Below are 17831 nucleotides of genomic sequence, written 5' to 3' on the forward strand. Positions count from 1 at the left end.
AATTTTGGTGAGAAACCCAAGCGGAAAGAACAAGGACTTAAATGTAAAAGTTTTTAAAAAAAATTTTGGGTTAAAAAAATAAATGAAAAGGATGGACATGAAATGTTTATGGAAACCGAGGACTGAAAAGTAAGATGGAAGGGATCTTTTAAAAAAATGTTGTGTTATAACCTGGGGACCGTTGGGTAATTTGAAAGGACCTTTTGAGAATACTATTTCATAATTCAGGGATCATTGGTGAGTTTTTTTCAGGGACTGTTTTTGTAAGAAAAATATATTTGGAGGGATTGAAAGTGAATTTCGGCTGAAAATGTAATTTAGAGGAAAAAAATCTAGGGTTTGAGAAATTGTTCATCTTCTTCTCCATCTTTTGTGCTACATGAACCCTGAGAAGAAAAAAATAAAATAAAAAAATGAAGAAATGAGGAGAAAAAAATGGGAGATTTGAGGTGGGGGATGGGAGATCGCTGGGAGGAGCTCATGGGAGGATGGTTTTAGTTGGTAAGAGCTTTTTCTTGGTGTATTTTTGATGAATGAGTGTATGTATGCATGTATATATGTGTATTTGATGGATTTGATGAAGATAATGATGGATTTGAGTAGGAAAAAAACATGTTTAATGGTTATAGATGATTGTTGCTCAATTTGTGTTGAAAAAAATCATTAGTATTTGTGATGAATCTAAACTTGAATGAAGGATGAGATTTTTCGGTTTCTATCGTAGCAATTCATCGTAGCACCGAGATTAGGGTTTGGTTTAGTTAATTAAGTTGATGATTATGATGATTAAGATGTTAATGATGATGGTTAGATTGGAATTGGTTGAGTTAGCCAAGTTGATTTGGTTGGATCAAACCAAGTTATAATTGATTTGGTTGAGTTGAATTGAATTGAATTGATTGAGTTGAGTTTGATTTTGGTTTAACCAAGTTCATTTAATTGAATTGGAATTGGGTTTTGGATGAGAATTGAATTGGTTGGGTTTGATTGAATTGATCTGGTCAGGGTTTGATTAAATCAAGTTGAGTGTGGTTGGACTTGAATGGTTTGGTTGAATTGAATTAGTTGAAGTTGATTTGGGTTTGGTTTTGGATGTTGGGCTAAGGGTTTTGGGCTGAACCAAGTTGGTTCAATATATTTTTGTATAAGAATTGAGTTGGTTCAAGGCTGATTGGTTTTAATTAAACCTGGTTCAGTGAAATTGAGTTTGGTTCAGTGAATTTGAGCTTGGTTCAGTGGAATTGAGGATGGTTCGAGGGTTGGTCCGGAATGGTCTCAGTCCAAATTGAGTTGGCTTAAGTGCAATTGGAGACCAATTTGATTATGCAGGTCGGGGTTTGAACCGATTGGAGTGAGTGGGCCCGATAGAGAGTTGATTATTATTTTTTGTATTTTTCTTTTGAGTTTAAATATGTTATTTATTTTTTTATTATATTATTCTATTAGGTGTTGTTCGGTCTTGGGAGGGAGTTCCAGTGTCTAGCAAGGAACCCAAGGACACGAGTGAGTTGGTAGTGGCTATTATTTTTAAATAATTGATTAATTATTATTATTTTTGAAATAATTGTTTAATGGCTAGTATTTTTGAAATAAATGTTTAAGTATTTCATTTTATCATGTTTAATTGCGTATAAGGTCGAAATATACTTATATTTATTTTTCCTACGATGTGCCATGATAACCGTATTGATACATCAGCTTTTGTATAATTATATGTATTTGTGAATAGTAAAAAAATACATGTATATGTGATTTAATTATTCAATTCTTGTATTTATTTTTGATGGGTATATATGCTTTTGATTTGGAGTGATTTGCGAAAACCATGTGAGCATATTAAAAGATGTTTTTATCGGCATTGTTAGTAGAATTGGTTTTCATTCCTGGTATAGGAATGGTATCATGGATCTTTACTGGTATTATGCATGGTTATACTTTTGGCATTGGCTTTGTGGAAAATAATGTTTATTTCGTGATGTGAATACTTGTCCCGAAAAGGATCCCGTGATATGATTTATATCGATGGTATTATTGTCAGTATTTACTTGATGGTTTTTGATGGGCGACGGGCTAAGGCCCGACTCATCGCAGAGTGGGTCCCCACGGGCCGACCCTTTTAGAGGTGGCGTGGTGGACCCAGGGTGTTGATTACTACGAGGGCCGGTTCGGGTGGGAGTGCAGAGCCCTCGATCGGATATTCATCGGGTAGCCGGGGTCACCGACCGGTGAACCGATGGGTCAACGTTAAGGACATGAGTTCCTTGACGGCTCGAACCTCAGCCCGGCCACGGCGAAGGTTTAGAGAGTTTTCTAGACCATGTTATCTTTCGGGTGAGTGTTGGGTATTGCTTTTATTTTTGAATTTGAGATTTATGTTATATTTTTGAATTGTGATGAGACCAGACTCTCACAAAATTTGTGTTTTCTGAGAAAAATCAATTGATGTTGATCTATGTTGAATTTATGTTTCAAAAGTTCTTTAAAGATTGTATTTTTGCTAAAATTCGGTATTTTTGGAAAAGTTGGAAAAATTATTTGAGAAGTTGGTATTTATATACTATATATATACTCGTATTTAAGTATTTGAAATTATTAAGCCACTACCCGACCAACCCGAATGTGTCAGTAGTTGCGGGGAGCAGGGACCCTAGTAGATCACCGCTCGACTATAGAGCTAGTCGAGGTTGAGTCCAGGATTGCAGTGGGTCCTTCTTCCTTTCTTTTTATTTATTGTTGTTGTGATCTTGTAGCGGTTGTACCCGCAAATTTGAGTATTTGTATTTATTGTATTTCTGTATTTGAACCTGTAGTTTGTGTAAAATTGTAAATTGTGATTTGTAGGTCTGATTTTGTTTAAAACAGGGTGTCAGCTTCCAGTTAAAAAGGAATTTTAACTGATGGGTGCCACATTTACCTCGGTGGAAGGGGTGGGTGTGACACGGACAATAGTCGAGGAACAACTAGCAATGTTCACGTACACCCTTGCTCATAGTGCTAGTAACTGCGATGTTCAAGAGTGATTTCAACATTCTGCAGAAACGGTTAGTTGTTATTTTAGTAAAGTACTTAAAGCTATAAATCGAGTTGCTCATGAATACATAGAACCTCCATCGACAGTCACATCGCCGGTTATTCAGAATAACAGAAATTTTTTTCCATCTTTCAAGGTGGGTAAAGCTATATATTATTAATTTTAATTATAAATTATTTTAGTTATTGTAAATGTTTTATGTTTGTTTATTTTTTAGGATTGTGTTGGTGCCATTGATGGAACACTATTCCTATCACAATTTCTTTGGATAAACGAGATCCTTACAGAAATATAATGCAAACACTATCGCAAAATGTTATGGTCGCATGTGATTTTGACCTTCATTTTATATTTGTACAAGCTGGTTGGGAAGGTTCTGCTTCCGATGCTAGGATTCTCCAACGTTCGATCGAACAAAGTTTTGAAGTCCTAAGGGGTAAATATTATCTAGTAGATGCAGAATATGCTAATACCCCGAATTTTATTGCTCCATACAGAGGTGTCTGTTACTATTTGCAGGAGTAAGGACGAGCACAATCTAGACCAAGCAATTTTAAAGAACTATTTAATTTGCGACATGCTTCGTTAATAAATCATGTTGAGCGCATCATCGGCATTTTGAAAATGAGATTTTCAATACTTAAAGTTGCAACTTTTCATCCAATCGAATCTCAAACTAATATAGTAGTTGCTGCTTGTATGTTGCATAACTTCATCCATATACATAATGGTGCAGATGTTGTTGAGAAATTTGATGATGAAGAAAATATTGTTCCTAATGGAGATGACTCATATGGTGAGGATGTTAATACCATGAACTCTGAGCGAAATGCAGGTGCTTGAAAAAGAGATGAAATAGCAATGCATATGTGGGATAATTATTGTAGCTATCGCCGAGCTAGAACATAGGTTTGTTGATTTTTAATGTATTAGTAAAAAAAGCCATTGGTTACGTTGATTTTTATTGTATTAGTAGGCCATTGGCTATATTGATTTTTTTAATGTACTAGTATTAAAAACCAATCCTTCCTTCACCTACATGATCTTATCAAATGCCATTGCTATCTTCTTCTATATCACGGTCATGAAAGTTTGCATGAAGTTAGCAAATTTATAAAAGATTAATGAAAAAATTCTTAAATATATGTAAATCAAGCAAACAAACCTAGTAAATTTACTAAGATTAAAGACAAAATTTTGAAAATTGGCAAATACTGCAAGTTCCTGAATAATAATAATGTCAAGAAAACAGATAACAATGTCAAGCCAAAAGGATATTTTAACAAGTTTATTATCTTAAGAACACACATAACAATGTCAATCCAAAAGAAAACACATAACATTCAAGAAAACACATAACAATGTCATATACTCATTGTTTATTACTCAATTTTTAGAACATCATCTTCAACCATGGCACTTTATGATCGTCCTGAAGACATAAGAAGAGTTCACAATAACTCTTATCTTTAATGAAAATTTGGGTGGCTTTGAACATTTCTTCCTTTATGAAAATGCAACTCATTGAGTTAAACACCTTCATGCAATATTCTATTGTATGCTTCTGCACTACTTGAGTGTCCTTCAGAACATTGAGATATTCTTTATTCTCACGCTCTCGAAATGATATGTATTGTTGCATATTGAATGATGAATCTTGGTTTTTTTTTCCTTTTGCTCCCTTTTTCTTCTATATCCATCTTCATCTCCTATTACATTGCTTGAACTTTGAGTTTGAGGATTCCATGGTTGAGGACAAAGAAGTTCCACGTGCATAATATCATCATCCTCTGTCTCATGCAGAGGTTGTGATTGGAGTGGATCATTTGGAGTAAAAACACTTGGGGTTGTGGAAACCTCATGTGATTCATAATCTTCTACACCACGAGATCGCTTACCTTCAACGTATCTCTTTACATAAAAAATATATAATATGTTAATAAAAGAAAAAATTATAAGATTCAAATATTAGAAATTATATGCTTACCCTCATAACCCTCCTGCAGTGCCATAAAATATGGAAATGGTTTTTTATGCTATTTCCTTGCATCTATATTCCTCTGTCTAATTTGCTCCAAATTAGATAAAAGACAATAATGAAAACATAAATCATTAATTATATACATACATCCAGTAGTGGTGTCCAAAAATCATCAAGAGCCGATACAATATATCTTTCATAGTCCCATCCAAAGCCACTTGATTCATAAAAGCCTTTTAGAAGCTTGTAGGTTTTTTTCAACTCTTGCTCTAATGCTTTAATTTGGTTTGTGGTGAGGTTTGGATTGGAAACCTTGCTTATCATGTCGCATACCATTTTGTTCCATGCTTCTTTACTCCATCAATTTTGTGAATGATATGCAGAAGTATTATACTCACCCAATAATCTTACTAGGTGAGCTTTGTGAATTTCATTCCACTTTGCCCTACTTTCATGTTTACCTTCACTTGCCATTTAACTTATAGTCATAAATAATAAAAAAAAAATGTTAGTATAAATGAATTTAACTAACTCATGCTTCAACATTTGTATTGAGGACCAAGCTAAACCATGCTTCAAATTTAACTAAACTCTAATATGAATGCTAACTAAGGTTTTTGTTCAGTTTAATAAGATGCTAGCTGTTAACCAATCTATTTAGTATCCAACATTTGTATTGAGGACAATGGACCTATCTCTAACAATGCAAACTCATTCCCCCTCAATGTGCACCCACCCATCATTGGTCCATTGCCAATCTATTAGTACTATCAATGATAAACAAAAGCATTCTATTTCACTTTCACTCTTCAGTCTCTAATATACTTTAATATATAAAATTTGGAAGAGCGACTTATAAAACATATAGAAATAAACAATGAACTGATGATACTTCCAATAATAAGCCACTCCTTGTTCATTGACCACATATCTCTTTCCCATCTCTCTCTAACATACTTGAATACATACAGAATATAATATACATATATATATATATATGTATATACATATATATATATGTATGTATGTATATATATGTATATGCACACTCTTGGTTTATGAGAGCCAATGCACATACAGATAAATCATAATGATAAGCCACTCACTATTTCAAATGATCTCTAATGTTCAGAAAGGTCACTAATTATCAGAATAATTTAGAACAGAGTATGCAAACTCTGGTTGCAAAACAATCTGCAAACTTTGGAGTACAGAACATACCAGATCAACTAAGTAATTCCAAGACATACCAATATATCAAAATAACTATAATCTTAATTCCTTCAAATGAAAGTTAATAAACCAAGTAATTCCATGAAAGCCAAAGCGTTGTAATGATGTTTACCCTATAATAACAGGACAAATCAACAAAAGTAATCAAATAAAAACTGAAACGTTGTAAAGCAAAACAACACCCAGACCCCAAGACCACCAAATCTATGTTTTTCCTTCATTAAACTATGTCCAACATGGATTTCAAATTTTGTTGATGTCATCTTTGAGATGTATAAGTAGAGATGGTCTTTAAGGCCTCCTAATTAATCATACCTCTTGCTTCACAACCACAGAACAAATCAAGATAAAAAAAAAAAAAAGGAAACAACCGACACCTTGCAGGTGATGAAGCCATTCTTCCTTTTCCGGCCTGGTTCTGGCCTGCTGAGGATACGACTTGGGTGCACTAGCGTCGAACTTCGGCTCCAACGTCAGCCTTCAGCTCCGGCGTCTTGACTGCCCTGGCGGCCTTCAACTTTGGCGTCTTGACTACCCTAGCGACGGGCTTTTCAAACCCTAGAAATGAAATATCTCCACCGGTCTTAGAGAGAATGAGAAAAAGACAGAAGATAAGCCAACCACGCAATTCAGCATAAACAAATATTCCACTCAGAGTGGAATGCTGAATTATGCCATAACATTCACATTATTGGCATAATTTTGCACTGCAATTTAACAACCCAAACACCCAATATGGCATAATTATGTCAAAATGTGGAATTATGGCATATTTCATTGGTATCCAAACAGGCCCTGAAACTTAGAGTTTTATGTCTTAAAAACTCTCTATTAATTCTTGTTCTTAGTACTATGGACAGTGATAAATCATTAAGGGGTCGTTTGGTTGCAAGGAATGAAATGGAAAGGAGTGGAGGAGTAATGAAAATGAGGAGAATTGGAAAAAACATGGGAATGAAAACTATATTTAATTTGAAAGATTTGAAAGTTAGTTAATTTATTGGGAATGTAAAAAGTAAAAAAAAAAAAATGACTATATATTATGCCTTTAAATGCAAATGAATATTTTTATATATATAATAATGAGTTGTGACATTTATTTTTAAAATTATTTAAGTATTAAAATAAATTCATTATTATAAATAAATATTTAACTTTAATAACTCATGTAATATCCAAATCTTTGTTAATATCATTAATTAACAATTAATTAACCATAATAAATAACTAATTGCGTTTTAAAAAATATTTATTATTATAAATAATTATTTAACTTTAATTAAGAAAACTAAGCCATAATAACTATTCATATAAATTATTATTCACTTTAATTACAATAATTAAGTATTAAAATTAAAATAGGTCACTTTAATACTATTTATTTTATTTATTATAATTAATATTATATTTAAGTATTTTCAAATTAATTGTTATTTAATTATTATAATAAATTATTTAGATTAATAGATATATAATTAAATAAATAAAAGAGTAAATGGGTAATTTACCCATCATAGCTTCTATTCCCCAAAAGTGAGAGGCATGGGACTCCTCCTTCATTCCTCTCTACTCCTTATCCATGCCTCTCCCACTCCCATTACTCCACGTCCAAACAAAGGCTTACACAATGTAAACGTATTTATTTCCAATCCAATCCTTCCAACCAGATACCCCCTAAGCTCTGCGATCAAGCTTATAATCTTTATTTTCTTCATTATAGTAGAATTTTCTTGTCACCTCTACCCTTGGATATACATTTTAAACCAAACCATGTAAATCTTGTGTCTATGTGTGACCAATTTATTTTCATATTGTTTTGTTATGTAGTTGAATGTAAAAGGAGAAAATGTTGATGAATTAATGGCAGCTAAGAACTCTAATATTGTCAAGAAAGTTCGGATGTTGGTGTTTTATAAGAATATGAGAAATGTGAAAATAATAAAATTGTTTTGACTATACAATAAGATGACAAATAATCATTCATGTTTATGCGGGTTTTTGCAGTACTATATTAAAAAAGAATCAAACCAGAAGACTTAACCAACACCGTAAAACTTAGTTTGGAGTTTTTGAGATCCAGTGAGAGAGTAGCAAGTAATCCTGGTGAGCCTACACTGTTCTAGGGACTTGACTGATCCTCCACCAACACTTTTAGTTTCAGGAACCTCTTGTGAGAAGACTGAGCCTCATCTCCTCCTAGGGTCTATGCTTTATCTTACTCTCTTCTTTATGTTTATCTTGTTTTGTATCCACTTCTAGTGAAGATGTTGTTGGAGTTCTTCTCCCAGTTGTATCCTTGTGTTTCCATTGTACATTGTCTTTTTTAATTAAACTAATTTATCCCTTAAAAAAAATCCTATACAATTGCAAATAAAAGAATCAAGAAAGTGGTTATTTTGGATGAAAAGAATTGTGAAAGGGTTACATTCTTATGGAGGTTGTTATCCTAAAAGTAAGTTTCTAGAGAAGGATTTCAAGGTCCCTCTGGTCAAAGGATCATGCATGGAGTAAAAACATCACGAGAAGGATTTCAAGGTCCCTCTAGTCAAAGGATCATGCATGGAGTAAAAACATCACGAACAATGTCACTCATGTATGCCAATGTCTATAAAATGAAATTAAAAATTTAAAAATAAAAGATCTGTAAATTTTTTTAATTTTTTTTAATAAATGGACAAATCACATTATTTATACTATTCATCTATCGTTCTCAAAAAGAGATTTGAAGCCCAACATCCCATGTGTGTGCAATTCCTGCATTTTTATGATTTGACTATACCAATGTTGACAAAAAAAAACTAAATAAGTGATTAGAAAAATTATAAACTTCATGGTATCATGAAAATTGATCAAAAGTTTTTTTTTAATAAAATTTTGATAAAAGTGGATAAACCACAATTTTATTAAAAGAAAAAAAAAAATGTACAAATCTGAAGAGCAAAAGCAAACAGAACCAAACAACAAAAGAAAACAACAAACCTAGATAGAAAACCATCACCAGGGGTAATGTGGTTCCATCAACAAACAAACAAACAACTTGAGAAACAACACAAGAAAAAAATAAGACAGTGCTACAGAGAAGTAGAACAACGCCAGAAAGAGACAAAAGGACCTCTAACGCTACCAAAGGAGGAGGAAGAGCGGGGGTGGATCACTCCTAATCAAAAGTTTTAAGGTAATTATTCCATTCAATAAATATAATTAAAAATAAAAATTTATATAAAGCAATAAGGTACTTTTAAATACTTTTAGTTTCATGAATAAATCATTCCTTTAAAAATAAACTTTCAAACATGTAATTGAATTGGCACAAATGGCATTGAAATTTTTACATAACAACATTTCAACAATTATGCATGACTATCCAAGTAACATTTTGACCGTGCGCGCACTAACAAGGAACAAATTAACAAGCTAGTCCTCTTCAAACAATGGTAATAATAATACAAGCACTGGTACACTTACATCTCACACACTAGCAAATAATTTACAATGCAAAAGCACACCCTCATCACTTGCCAGGAACAAAGTTGGTGGCATAAGCCCAAGCATTGTTGTTAACTGGGTCAGCAAGATGATCAGCCAAATTCTCCAATGGACCCTTTCCTGTCACAATGGCCTGAACAAAGAATCCAAACATTGAGAACATGGCCAATCTACCGTTCTTGATCTCCTTCACCTTCAGCTCCGCGAATGCTTCTGGGTCATCAGCAAGACCCAGTGGGTCAAAGCTGCCTCCTGGGTATAGAGGGTCAGTGATCTCTCCGAGAGGGCCACCAGCAATGCGGTATCCCTCGACGGCACCCATGAGAATAACCTGGCAAGCCCAGATGGCAAGAATGCTCTGAGCGTGCACCAGGCTGGGGTTGCCCAAGTAGTCCAAGCCACCCTCGCTGAAGATCTGTGCACCAGCCTTGAACCACACTGCCTCACCGAACTTGACACCGTTGCGTGACAAGAGCTCTGGGAAGACGCGGCCGAGGGCGCCGAGCATGGCCCAGCGGCAATGGATGACCTCAAGCTCACGGTTCTTGGCAAAGGTCTCTGGATCAGCGGAGAGACCAGCAGTGTCCCAGCCGTAGTCACCAGGGAATTCACCGGTGAGGTAAGATGGTGGCTCACCGGAGAAAGGACCGAGGTACTTGACACGGTCAGGACCGTACCACGGGCTGCCAGAAACGGGCCTGGGCCTGCCACCAGTCTTGCGCATGGAAACTCGGCCCTCACCGAAGATCTCAGAGGCTGTTGGGGCAACCTTCACCGCCTTTCCGGCAAGGGAAGGGGAGGAGAGGGCCATTGTTGCAGCCATTTGGTTTTGAGAGGTGGTGGAATTAAAGATTGAAGGATGAATTAATATTGAAGGTTGGTGAGTTGGAGATGGAGGGAAGAGTGGTTTAAATAAAGGGAGTGGAGGGAAAGGAGGATAGAAGTTCTCATCTCATGGCTATGTTTTGCTTGAATTTGATTGGCTGATGGATTTATGAGTGCTCGTGGCCTTTGGATTGTGTACTGGCGCAGAACTCTGGATGTTGCATATGGGCCATGTTAGCCACTAGTACTTTTTTATGAATAATTGGTGCCAACCGATCGACGCAAATAGATTTGGTTATATGTAAATAATACATAAGTATTCTGGTTATACAGATACTCGGAAGAATGAAGATGTAGACAAATGTTTATAACATTATCTTGTATTAAAAAATTATAGAGTGGGGGAGGCTTTAGAATATTTTTAGTGGGAGTGACCTTGCTTTTGTTCTTTGAGGCTTGATCATATCTCAAAAGAAAAGAAAAAAATAATAATAATTAGAGAGTTTTATTTTTTGTTTATACTTGAAAACTCTGGATCGTTGGCATATCATTAAGCTTTGTGATAAACTTTATAATCTTTATCTTCTTAATGTAGTGAAATTTTCTCATCATCTCTGTCTGCTTATGTAGATTTTAATCCAACTAATAAGTAAATCATGTATCTTTAGTTAATTTATTTTTTCATTGATCTATTTTGCTTGTGTCTTATAAGTTTATTTATTTGCGCATTAATTTTTTGGCTTATCCCACTATCACACCCTCCATAATTGAAGTTCAATATAAAAAAGAGAAAATGTTGAGGTTTTAATCCCACCTAAAGTCTCTAATATTGTCAAAAAAGCTTAGGTGTCAATGTTTGATAAGAAAATGAGAAATTTGAAATGATAAATTTGTTTTGGACAAACAGTATAGGATGGCAAATAAGAGAATAAAAAAAAAAGTAGTTTTTTTCAATGAAAAGGAGTGGGAAAGTTACATTCTTATGGAGGGAAGTTTGTAGAGGAAGGATTTCAACCCTCTAATCCAAGGATCATGGCACAGGGCAAAAACATCGAGAACAGGATGTTCTTGTGAGCCAATGTCCATAAAATGAAAATGTAGACATATGGTTATAGCATTATCTTGGATTAAAAAAAAAGTAGTGAGTGGACCGGTGAGACTTCAGAATTTTGGAAAAACATGTGGTATAAGAGCTTTAGAATTTAGGGGAGTTGTAGGGGATTGGCTGGTGAGCTTGTTCTGCTGTTTGAGACAATTGGCCACACAACGGAAAAAGAAAATTAGAGAAAGTTTTGCGTTTTGTTCATACTTGAAAGCTCTCGGTCATTGACACATCATTAACCTTTGTAATTAAGTTTATAATATTTTCATCTTATTAACGATAATGGAATTTTCTCATTAACTCTGCGTAAATTTTAAACCGAACCAATTAGTAAATCTTGTGTTTTTGATTGATTTATTTTTCTCATTGGTTTATTACGAGTGTCTTATTATAGTTTTTTGCTAGTTTGTTGACACGTCTTATTCTTATACCCTCCATGGTTGAGATTAAATATAAAAAGAGAAAATGTTGATGATGAAATCCAAAACAAGGTCTCTAATATTTTCTAAAAGCTTTTTGGTGTTGGATTTTTTTTTTTAAAATGTAGATAAACCACCTGCGCAAAAAAGAACAGGACAACAGAAACAATCCACTAGAAATGGAAGATTGATAAAACAACAATAAAGGTTGTGTCAATGTTTTATAAAAATATGTTAAATGTGAAAATAATAAAAATGTTTTGGATATACAATAGGATTGCAAATAAGAAAATCAAGAAAGTAGTTGTTTTGGATGAGAAGAAGAGCATTCCTACGGAGGTTGTTGCCCTAAAGGTAAGTGTCAGAGAAGGATTTCAGCACTCTGATCCAAAGATCATGACATGAAGTATAAATATCAAGAAAAGATTTTATGTGCTCCATATCTATAAAATGAACTTCAAAAGAAAAATCTAAAAGTGATTAGGAAAGTTATATACTCTATGGTAGCATGGAAATTAATCTAAAATTGATTAGAAAAAATTACGGACTCCATGGTAGTATGGATATTGGTCTCAAAGCTTTTTAACTAATTATTCCATTGAGTAATAATTATTAAAATATTTTTTTTTATAAATTTTAAAAGACAATAAGACATTATACTTTTAAGCTCATGACTAAATATTAAAAAAAAAAAAAAAACCATTTTTCCCTAAATAAACATTTAAGCATATAATTGAATTGGCACAAATGACGTTGAAATTCTTATATAACATTTTGGCTATTATTTATAACTATCCAAATAGCAGAAGAGTTTGACAACATACACAAAACCAACTAACAAGGAACAAACAACTCTTCAAAGTTCAAACAGCAGTAATAATAATACACAAAGTGGTGGTACACATCTCAGACAGTAGCAGATAATGTACAATGCAAGCACACTCTCACTCACTTGCCAGGAACAAAGTTGGTGGCATAAGCCCAAGCATTGTTGTTAACTGGGTCAGCAAGATGATCAGCCAAATTCTCCAATGGTCCCTTTCCTGTCACAATGGCCTGAACAAAGAATCCAAACATTGAAAACATGGCCAATCTACCGTTCTTGATCTCCTTCACCTTCAGCTCCGCGAATGCTTCTGGGTCATCAGCAAGACCCAGTGGGTCAAAGCTGCCTCCTGGGTATAGAGGGTCAGTGATCTCTCCGAGAGGGCCACCAGCAATGCGGTATCCCTCGACGGCACCCATGAGAATAACCTGGCAAGCCCAGATGGCAAGAATGCTCTGAGCGTGCACCAGGCTGGGGTTGCCCAAATAGTCCAAGCCACCCTCGCTGAAGATCTGTGCACCAGCCTTGAACCACACTGCCTCACCGAACTTGACACCGTTGCGTGACAAGAGCTCAGGGAAGACGCAGCCGAGGGCGCCGAGCATGGCCCAGCGGCAATGGATGACCTCAAGCTCACGGTTCTTGGCAAAGGTCTCTGGATCAGCGGAGAGACCAGCAGTGTCCCAGCCGTAGTCACCAGGGAATTCACCGGTGAGGTAAGATGGTGGCTCACCGGAGAAAGGACCGAGGTACTTGACACGGTCAGGACCGTACCACGGGCTGCCAGAAACGGGCCTGGGCCTGCCACCAGTCTTGCGCATGGAAACTCGGCCCTCACCGAAGATCTCAGAGGCTGTTGGGGCAACCTTCACCGCCTTTCCGGCAAGGGAAGGGGAGGAGAGGGCCATTGTTGCAGCCATTTGGGTTGGTGGTTAGAAGAGTTATCAGGAGGTGTTTGGTAGTAGTGTGAGAGAGAGGAACGGTGGTGAGGGGAGATGGAGGGTGTTGAACTTAATTTTATAGGTGGACGTGGGGGATGTTGGGAAAGATACGTTTGCTTATCTTGGGCAATCTGTTACTTGATTTTCATTGGCTTGGTGATCTCTTAGCCACATTTTCTTTGATTTTTGAGATCATCCACTTGTCATTATTTTGGTTGATGAATTTGTGGTCACAAGTTATTGTTTGTGGGCCATTCTCACATGAATTATGAATGCTATCATGCATTCTTTTGTCTGACACGTGTGCCCTCAATCTTTGAGATATGTTCTCATGCATTCAGAAGTTACTCTTTTAACCTTTCAAGTGATTTCTTGATTCTCTTGGTAAAGAAGATGTTGCTCATTGTATATTTTGCCAATTTGCATTTCAAGTGTAGAGATTCAATCTCTACACCCTTATTAATTAATTACCGCCTCACAATATAATATTAAAATTGAATTTATTTTAAGTGGGTCACATGGACTACTATTGCAGGCGTTTCATCCACATTATTTGGTTCAACTTTAGTAGGAAAAAAAATAAAAATAAAAATTTTAGGACGTCACTGTATGATGACCATTTTTTATTTTACTCACTGAATTTCAATTTGTTTCTTTTCAATCATCCTACACTGATTCTGTTTCCCATAAGATTTTGATCATTTTTTTATGAACTGGCCATCGGAATTACACATCATGCATTAAACTAAAGTTATTTAATCCCCGCTGGTTTAAATACGTCAGCAAGGTGTGTGGGAAATACACATCAGCATACTCCTCACCAAGGGCTTCTCATGAAATGCTGATGTGTATGTTTCACACACCTTCCTGATGTGTCTAAGCCAGCGTGGATTAAATAACTTTAGTTTAATACATGACATGTAATTCCGATGGCCAGCTTAGCAAAAATTGATCAGAATCTTATGGGTGACCTCCCGATGAAATAGAATCAGTGTAGGGTGATTAAAAAGAAATAAATTGAAATTTAGTGAGAAAAGTGAAAAACGGTTATAGTATAATGGTCTCCTAAAATTTTTACCCATAAAAAAATTTTTTAGAGTACCCCCAATGTCTTGTCTATTTTGGCTTGTAAACATTACACATTTCAACTTTGATCTCCATTTGGGTCCTTCTACCAAAATAATAGATGTAATATGATTAAACAAGATAATTATAGATTACAGTAGAATATCTAAGTTAAGACAAATAAAAAAAAAATCTTCCATTATTATAATTATTATTATTATTATTGTTTATTCAATTGTTTGATAAGTCACATCCCTGTTCATTTTAATTCTTATAAATTTCAAATTACATAAAAGATGCAGATAAAACAGTTATATTTTGTATCATATATCCTAAATTACATTTAAAATAAAAGATGACTACCTCTATTATTGTAGAGTAGGTATTTGATTTCTCTCCAAGTTAAAGTTAAGAGTTTGAATCCATAAATTATCTACATTTTTTAAAAAAATATATAATACAAAATACAAAATAGAAAGACCATACTTATATTTTAAGTCTCAAACTCATCCACTGTACTTTTGAGTGTTATATGGTTTAAAAAACAACAACAACAACTAGATCACTCAATTTGAACCATAGATCATAACCTAGAGGGTATCACTATGATCTTTAACTTCTAATTAAATTGAGTCTTTTCCTCTCAACTAAGTTGATATCCCAATCTCCGAAGACAAACCAAGAAAAATTGGATGTCATCAACAAAAAATATGTGAATGAGACTCTCCTCCTTAATGGTGCGCCACTTTTCCCTAGGCAAGAAGCTATTTTATTCAACTCAATCCTCTTAGTTTTCCAGATTCACAAGACGATTGACCAACACTTTTATGAGAGATTTCATTTGGAGGGTATAGATCCAAAATAACAAATTCAATTTGTAAATTTGTCTGATTGGATTGTCTTTAATGATCGATCAAAATGGCTGGAACATCTTCAAATTCAAAAGTTTAATTTTCAATCTCCTAAGTAAATGGTGATGGAAGATTATTGTCTTAAAGAAAGCTATTTTTTTTTCCAAAAATTTTCCAATATTTTTACTCCCACTGGAGCTCATTCTTGGATGCTAATCAATCGACCTTCCTCCTACTTCATATGAGTTTCATTTTTGGTGTATAAATGTTTAGTAACCTACAATATCACTTGCCGATTTATCTATTAATTTAATGGATATAATTTATTTATTTATTTATTTATTTATTACTAAGAGGAAAAAAACTGATGGACTCTATGACAGAGACTAGAAATCAAAATACTATGTTTAATCGGAACCGTAAAAGATAATAACTGTTATTCGGGGAGAGGGCATTTCTCACAGAGATGAATAATGCTTGAGAGCATTTATAATTCATGTGACAATGGCCCACAAACAATAACTTGTGGCCACAAATTCATCAACCAAACTAAGGACATGTGGATGATCTGAAGAATCAAAGAAAATGTGGCTAAGAGACCACCAAGCCAATGAAAATCAAGAAACAGATTGCCCAAGATAAGCAAGTGTATCCCTCTTAACTCCTCCCACTCACCTATAAAGTTCAATATCCTCCATCTCGGCTCACCATCCTTCTCTCACACTACAAGTCTTACCACCTCCTGATCACTCTTCTAACCACCAACTCAAATGGCTGCAACTATGGCCCTCTCCTCCCCTTCCCTCGCCGGAAAGGCCGTGAAGGTTGCCCCAACAGCCTCCGAGATCTTCGGCGAGGGCCGGGTTTCAATGCGCAAGACTGGTGGCAGGCCAAGACCTGTTTCAGGCAGTCCCTGGTACGGTCCTGACCGTGTCAAGTACCTCGGTCCCCTCTCTGGTGAGCCACCATCTTACCTCACCGGTGAATTCCCCGGCGACTACGGCTGGGACACTGCTGGTCTCTCCGCAGACCCAGAGACCTTCGCCAAGAACCGTGAGCTCGAGGTCATCCACTGCCGCTGGGCCATGCTCGGAGCCCTCGGCTGCGTCTTCCCTGAGCTCTTGTCACGCAACGGTGTCAAGTTCGGTGAGGCAGTGTGGTTCAAGGCTGGTGCACAGATCTTCAGTGAGGGTGGCTTGGACTATTTGGGCAATCCCAGCCTGGTGCACGCTCAGAGCATTCTTGCCATCTGGGCTTGCCAGGTTATCCTCATGGGCGCCGTTGAGGGGTACCGCATTGCTGGTGGCCCTCTCGGAGAGATCACTGACCCTCTATACCCGGGAGGCAGCTTTGATCCACTGGGTCTCGCTGATGATCCAGAGGCATTCGCGGAGCTGAAGGTGAAGGAGATCAAGAACGGTAGATTGGCCATGTTCTCAATGTTTGGATTCTTTGTTCAGGCCATTGTGACAGGAAAGGGACCATTGGAAAACCTGGCCGACCACCTTGCCGATCCCGTCAACAACAATGCCTGGGCTTATGCCACCAACTTCGTCCCTGGCAAATGAGTGATCGAGGAGCAATGGTCGTTGTTTGTCTGATGCTCCATCTTATTCCCGAGCGTCGAATTATGTTGGGCACTGTAATCTCGCGTTTCTGGGATTGAGATTAGCGTTGCCAATGTACAATATTGAGCTCTGTACCCGTGGTTTTATTCTCAGCAATGTTTATGCAATGTTTTTCCGTCTATTCTTCAGTTCGGGGCACCACCGCCCGGTTTGAACCATCCTCTGCCCCAGCTCGTTCAAATAATACTATTTTATTTTAATTACCACAATTTCTGCTGGCTGTTTTTTTTTCATGCCCTACCCGCTATTTTTTTTAATAATTAATTATAAATGTAAAATTGTAAACAATCAACTAAAATTGGGGAAATTATTTTGTCAAACCTCATATACTATATATAATATTTACTAGTAAGTTAAAATCATAACAAATGATTTTTTTTTAATATTGTATTTTTTTAATTAAACTATTAAAATGAGAAAGTATAATGAAAACACAATTGAGT

General features: G+C 35.8%; 3 protein-coding genes and 1 long non-coding RNA gene across 4 annotated transcripts; 1 reads left to right on the forward strand and 3 right to left on the reverse strand.

The window, feature by feature from the left end:
- Positions 1 to 4346: 4346 nt before the first annotated feature.
- LOC120251056 lies at positions 4347 to 6936 on the reverse strand. The gene is made up of 2 exons (XR_005533346.1): positions 6623 to 6936; positions 4347 to 4942 (listed from the first exon to the last, which is right to left on the reverse strand). It is a non-coding gene; the product is annotated as an uncharacterized LOC120251056 (long non-coding RNA).
- A 2732-nt stretch (positions 6937 to 9668) lies between these two features.
- Positions 9669 to 13902, reverse strand: LOC120251486 (chlorophyll a-b binding protein of LHCII type 1-like). The gene is made up of 2 exons (XM_039260004.1): positions 13824 to 13902; positions 9669 to 10554 (listed from the first exon to the last, which is right to left on the reverse strand). The coding sequence occupies exon 2, from the start codon at positions 10552 to 10554 to the stop codon at positions 9757 to 9759; it is 798 nt and encodes a 265-aa protein (XP_039115938.1). The 5' UTR covers positions 13824 to 13902; the 3' UTR covers positions 9669 to 9756.
- LOC120251485 (chlorophyll a-b binding protein of LHCII type 1-like) lies at positions 12913 to 13860 on the reverse strand. The gene has a single exon (XM_039260003.1). It carries the CDS (start codon positions 13821 to 13823, stop codon positions 13026 to 13028), a length of 798 nt encoding a protein of 265 aa, XP_039115937.1. The 5' UTR covers positions 13824 to 13860; the 3' UTR covers positions 12913 to 13025.
- A 2566-nt stretch (positions 13903 to 16468) lies between the features above and the next one.
- On the forward strand, positions 16469 to 17591 carry LOC120251495 (chlorophyll a-b binding protein of LHCII type 1-like). Its single transcript, XM_039260013.1, has one exon. The coding sequence runs from the start codon at positions 16531 to 16533 to the stop codon at positions 17326 to 17328; it is 798 nt and encodes a 265-aa protein (XP_039115947.1). The 5' UTR covers positions 16469 to 16530; the 3' UTR covers positions 17329 to 17591.
- The last annotated feature ends 240 nt before the right edge of the window (positions 17592 to 17831 follow it).

This window comes from Dioscorea cayenensis, chromosome 20 (assembly GCF_009730915.1).
Source record: "Dioscorea cayenensis subsp. rotundata cultivar TDr96_F1 chromosome 20, TDr96_F1_v2_PseudoChromosome.rev07_lg8_w22 25.fasta, whole genome shotgun sequence".
NCBI lineage: Eukaryota > Viridiplantae > Streptophyta > Magnoliopsida > Dioscoreales > Dioscoreaceae > Dioscorea > Dioscorea cayenensis.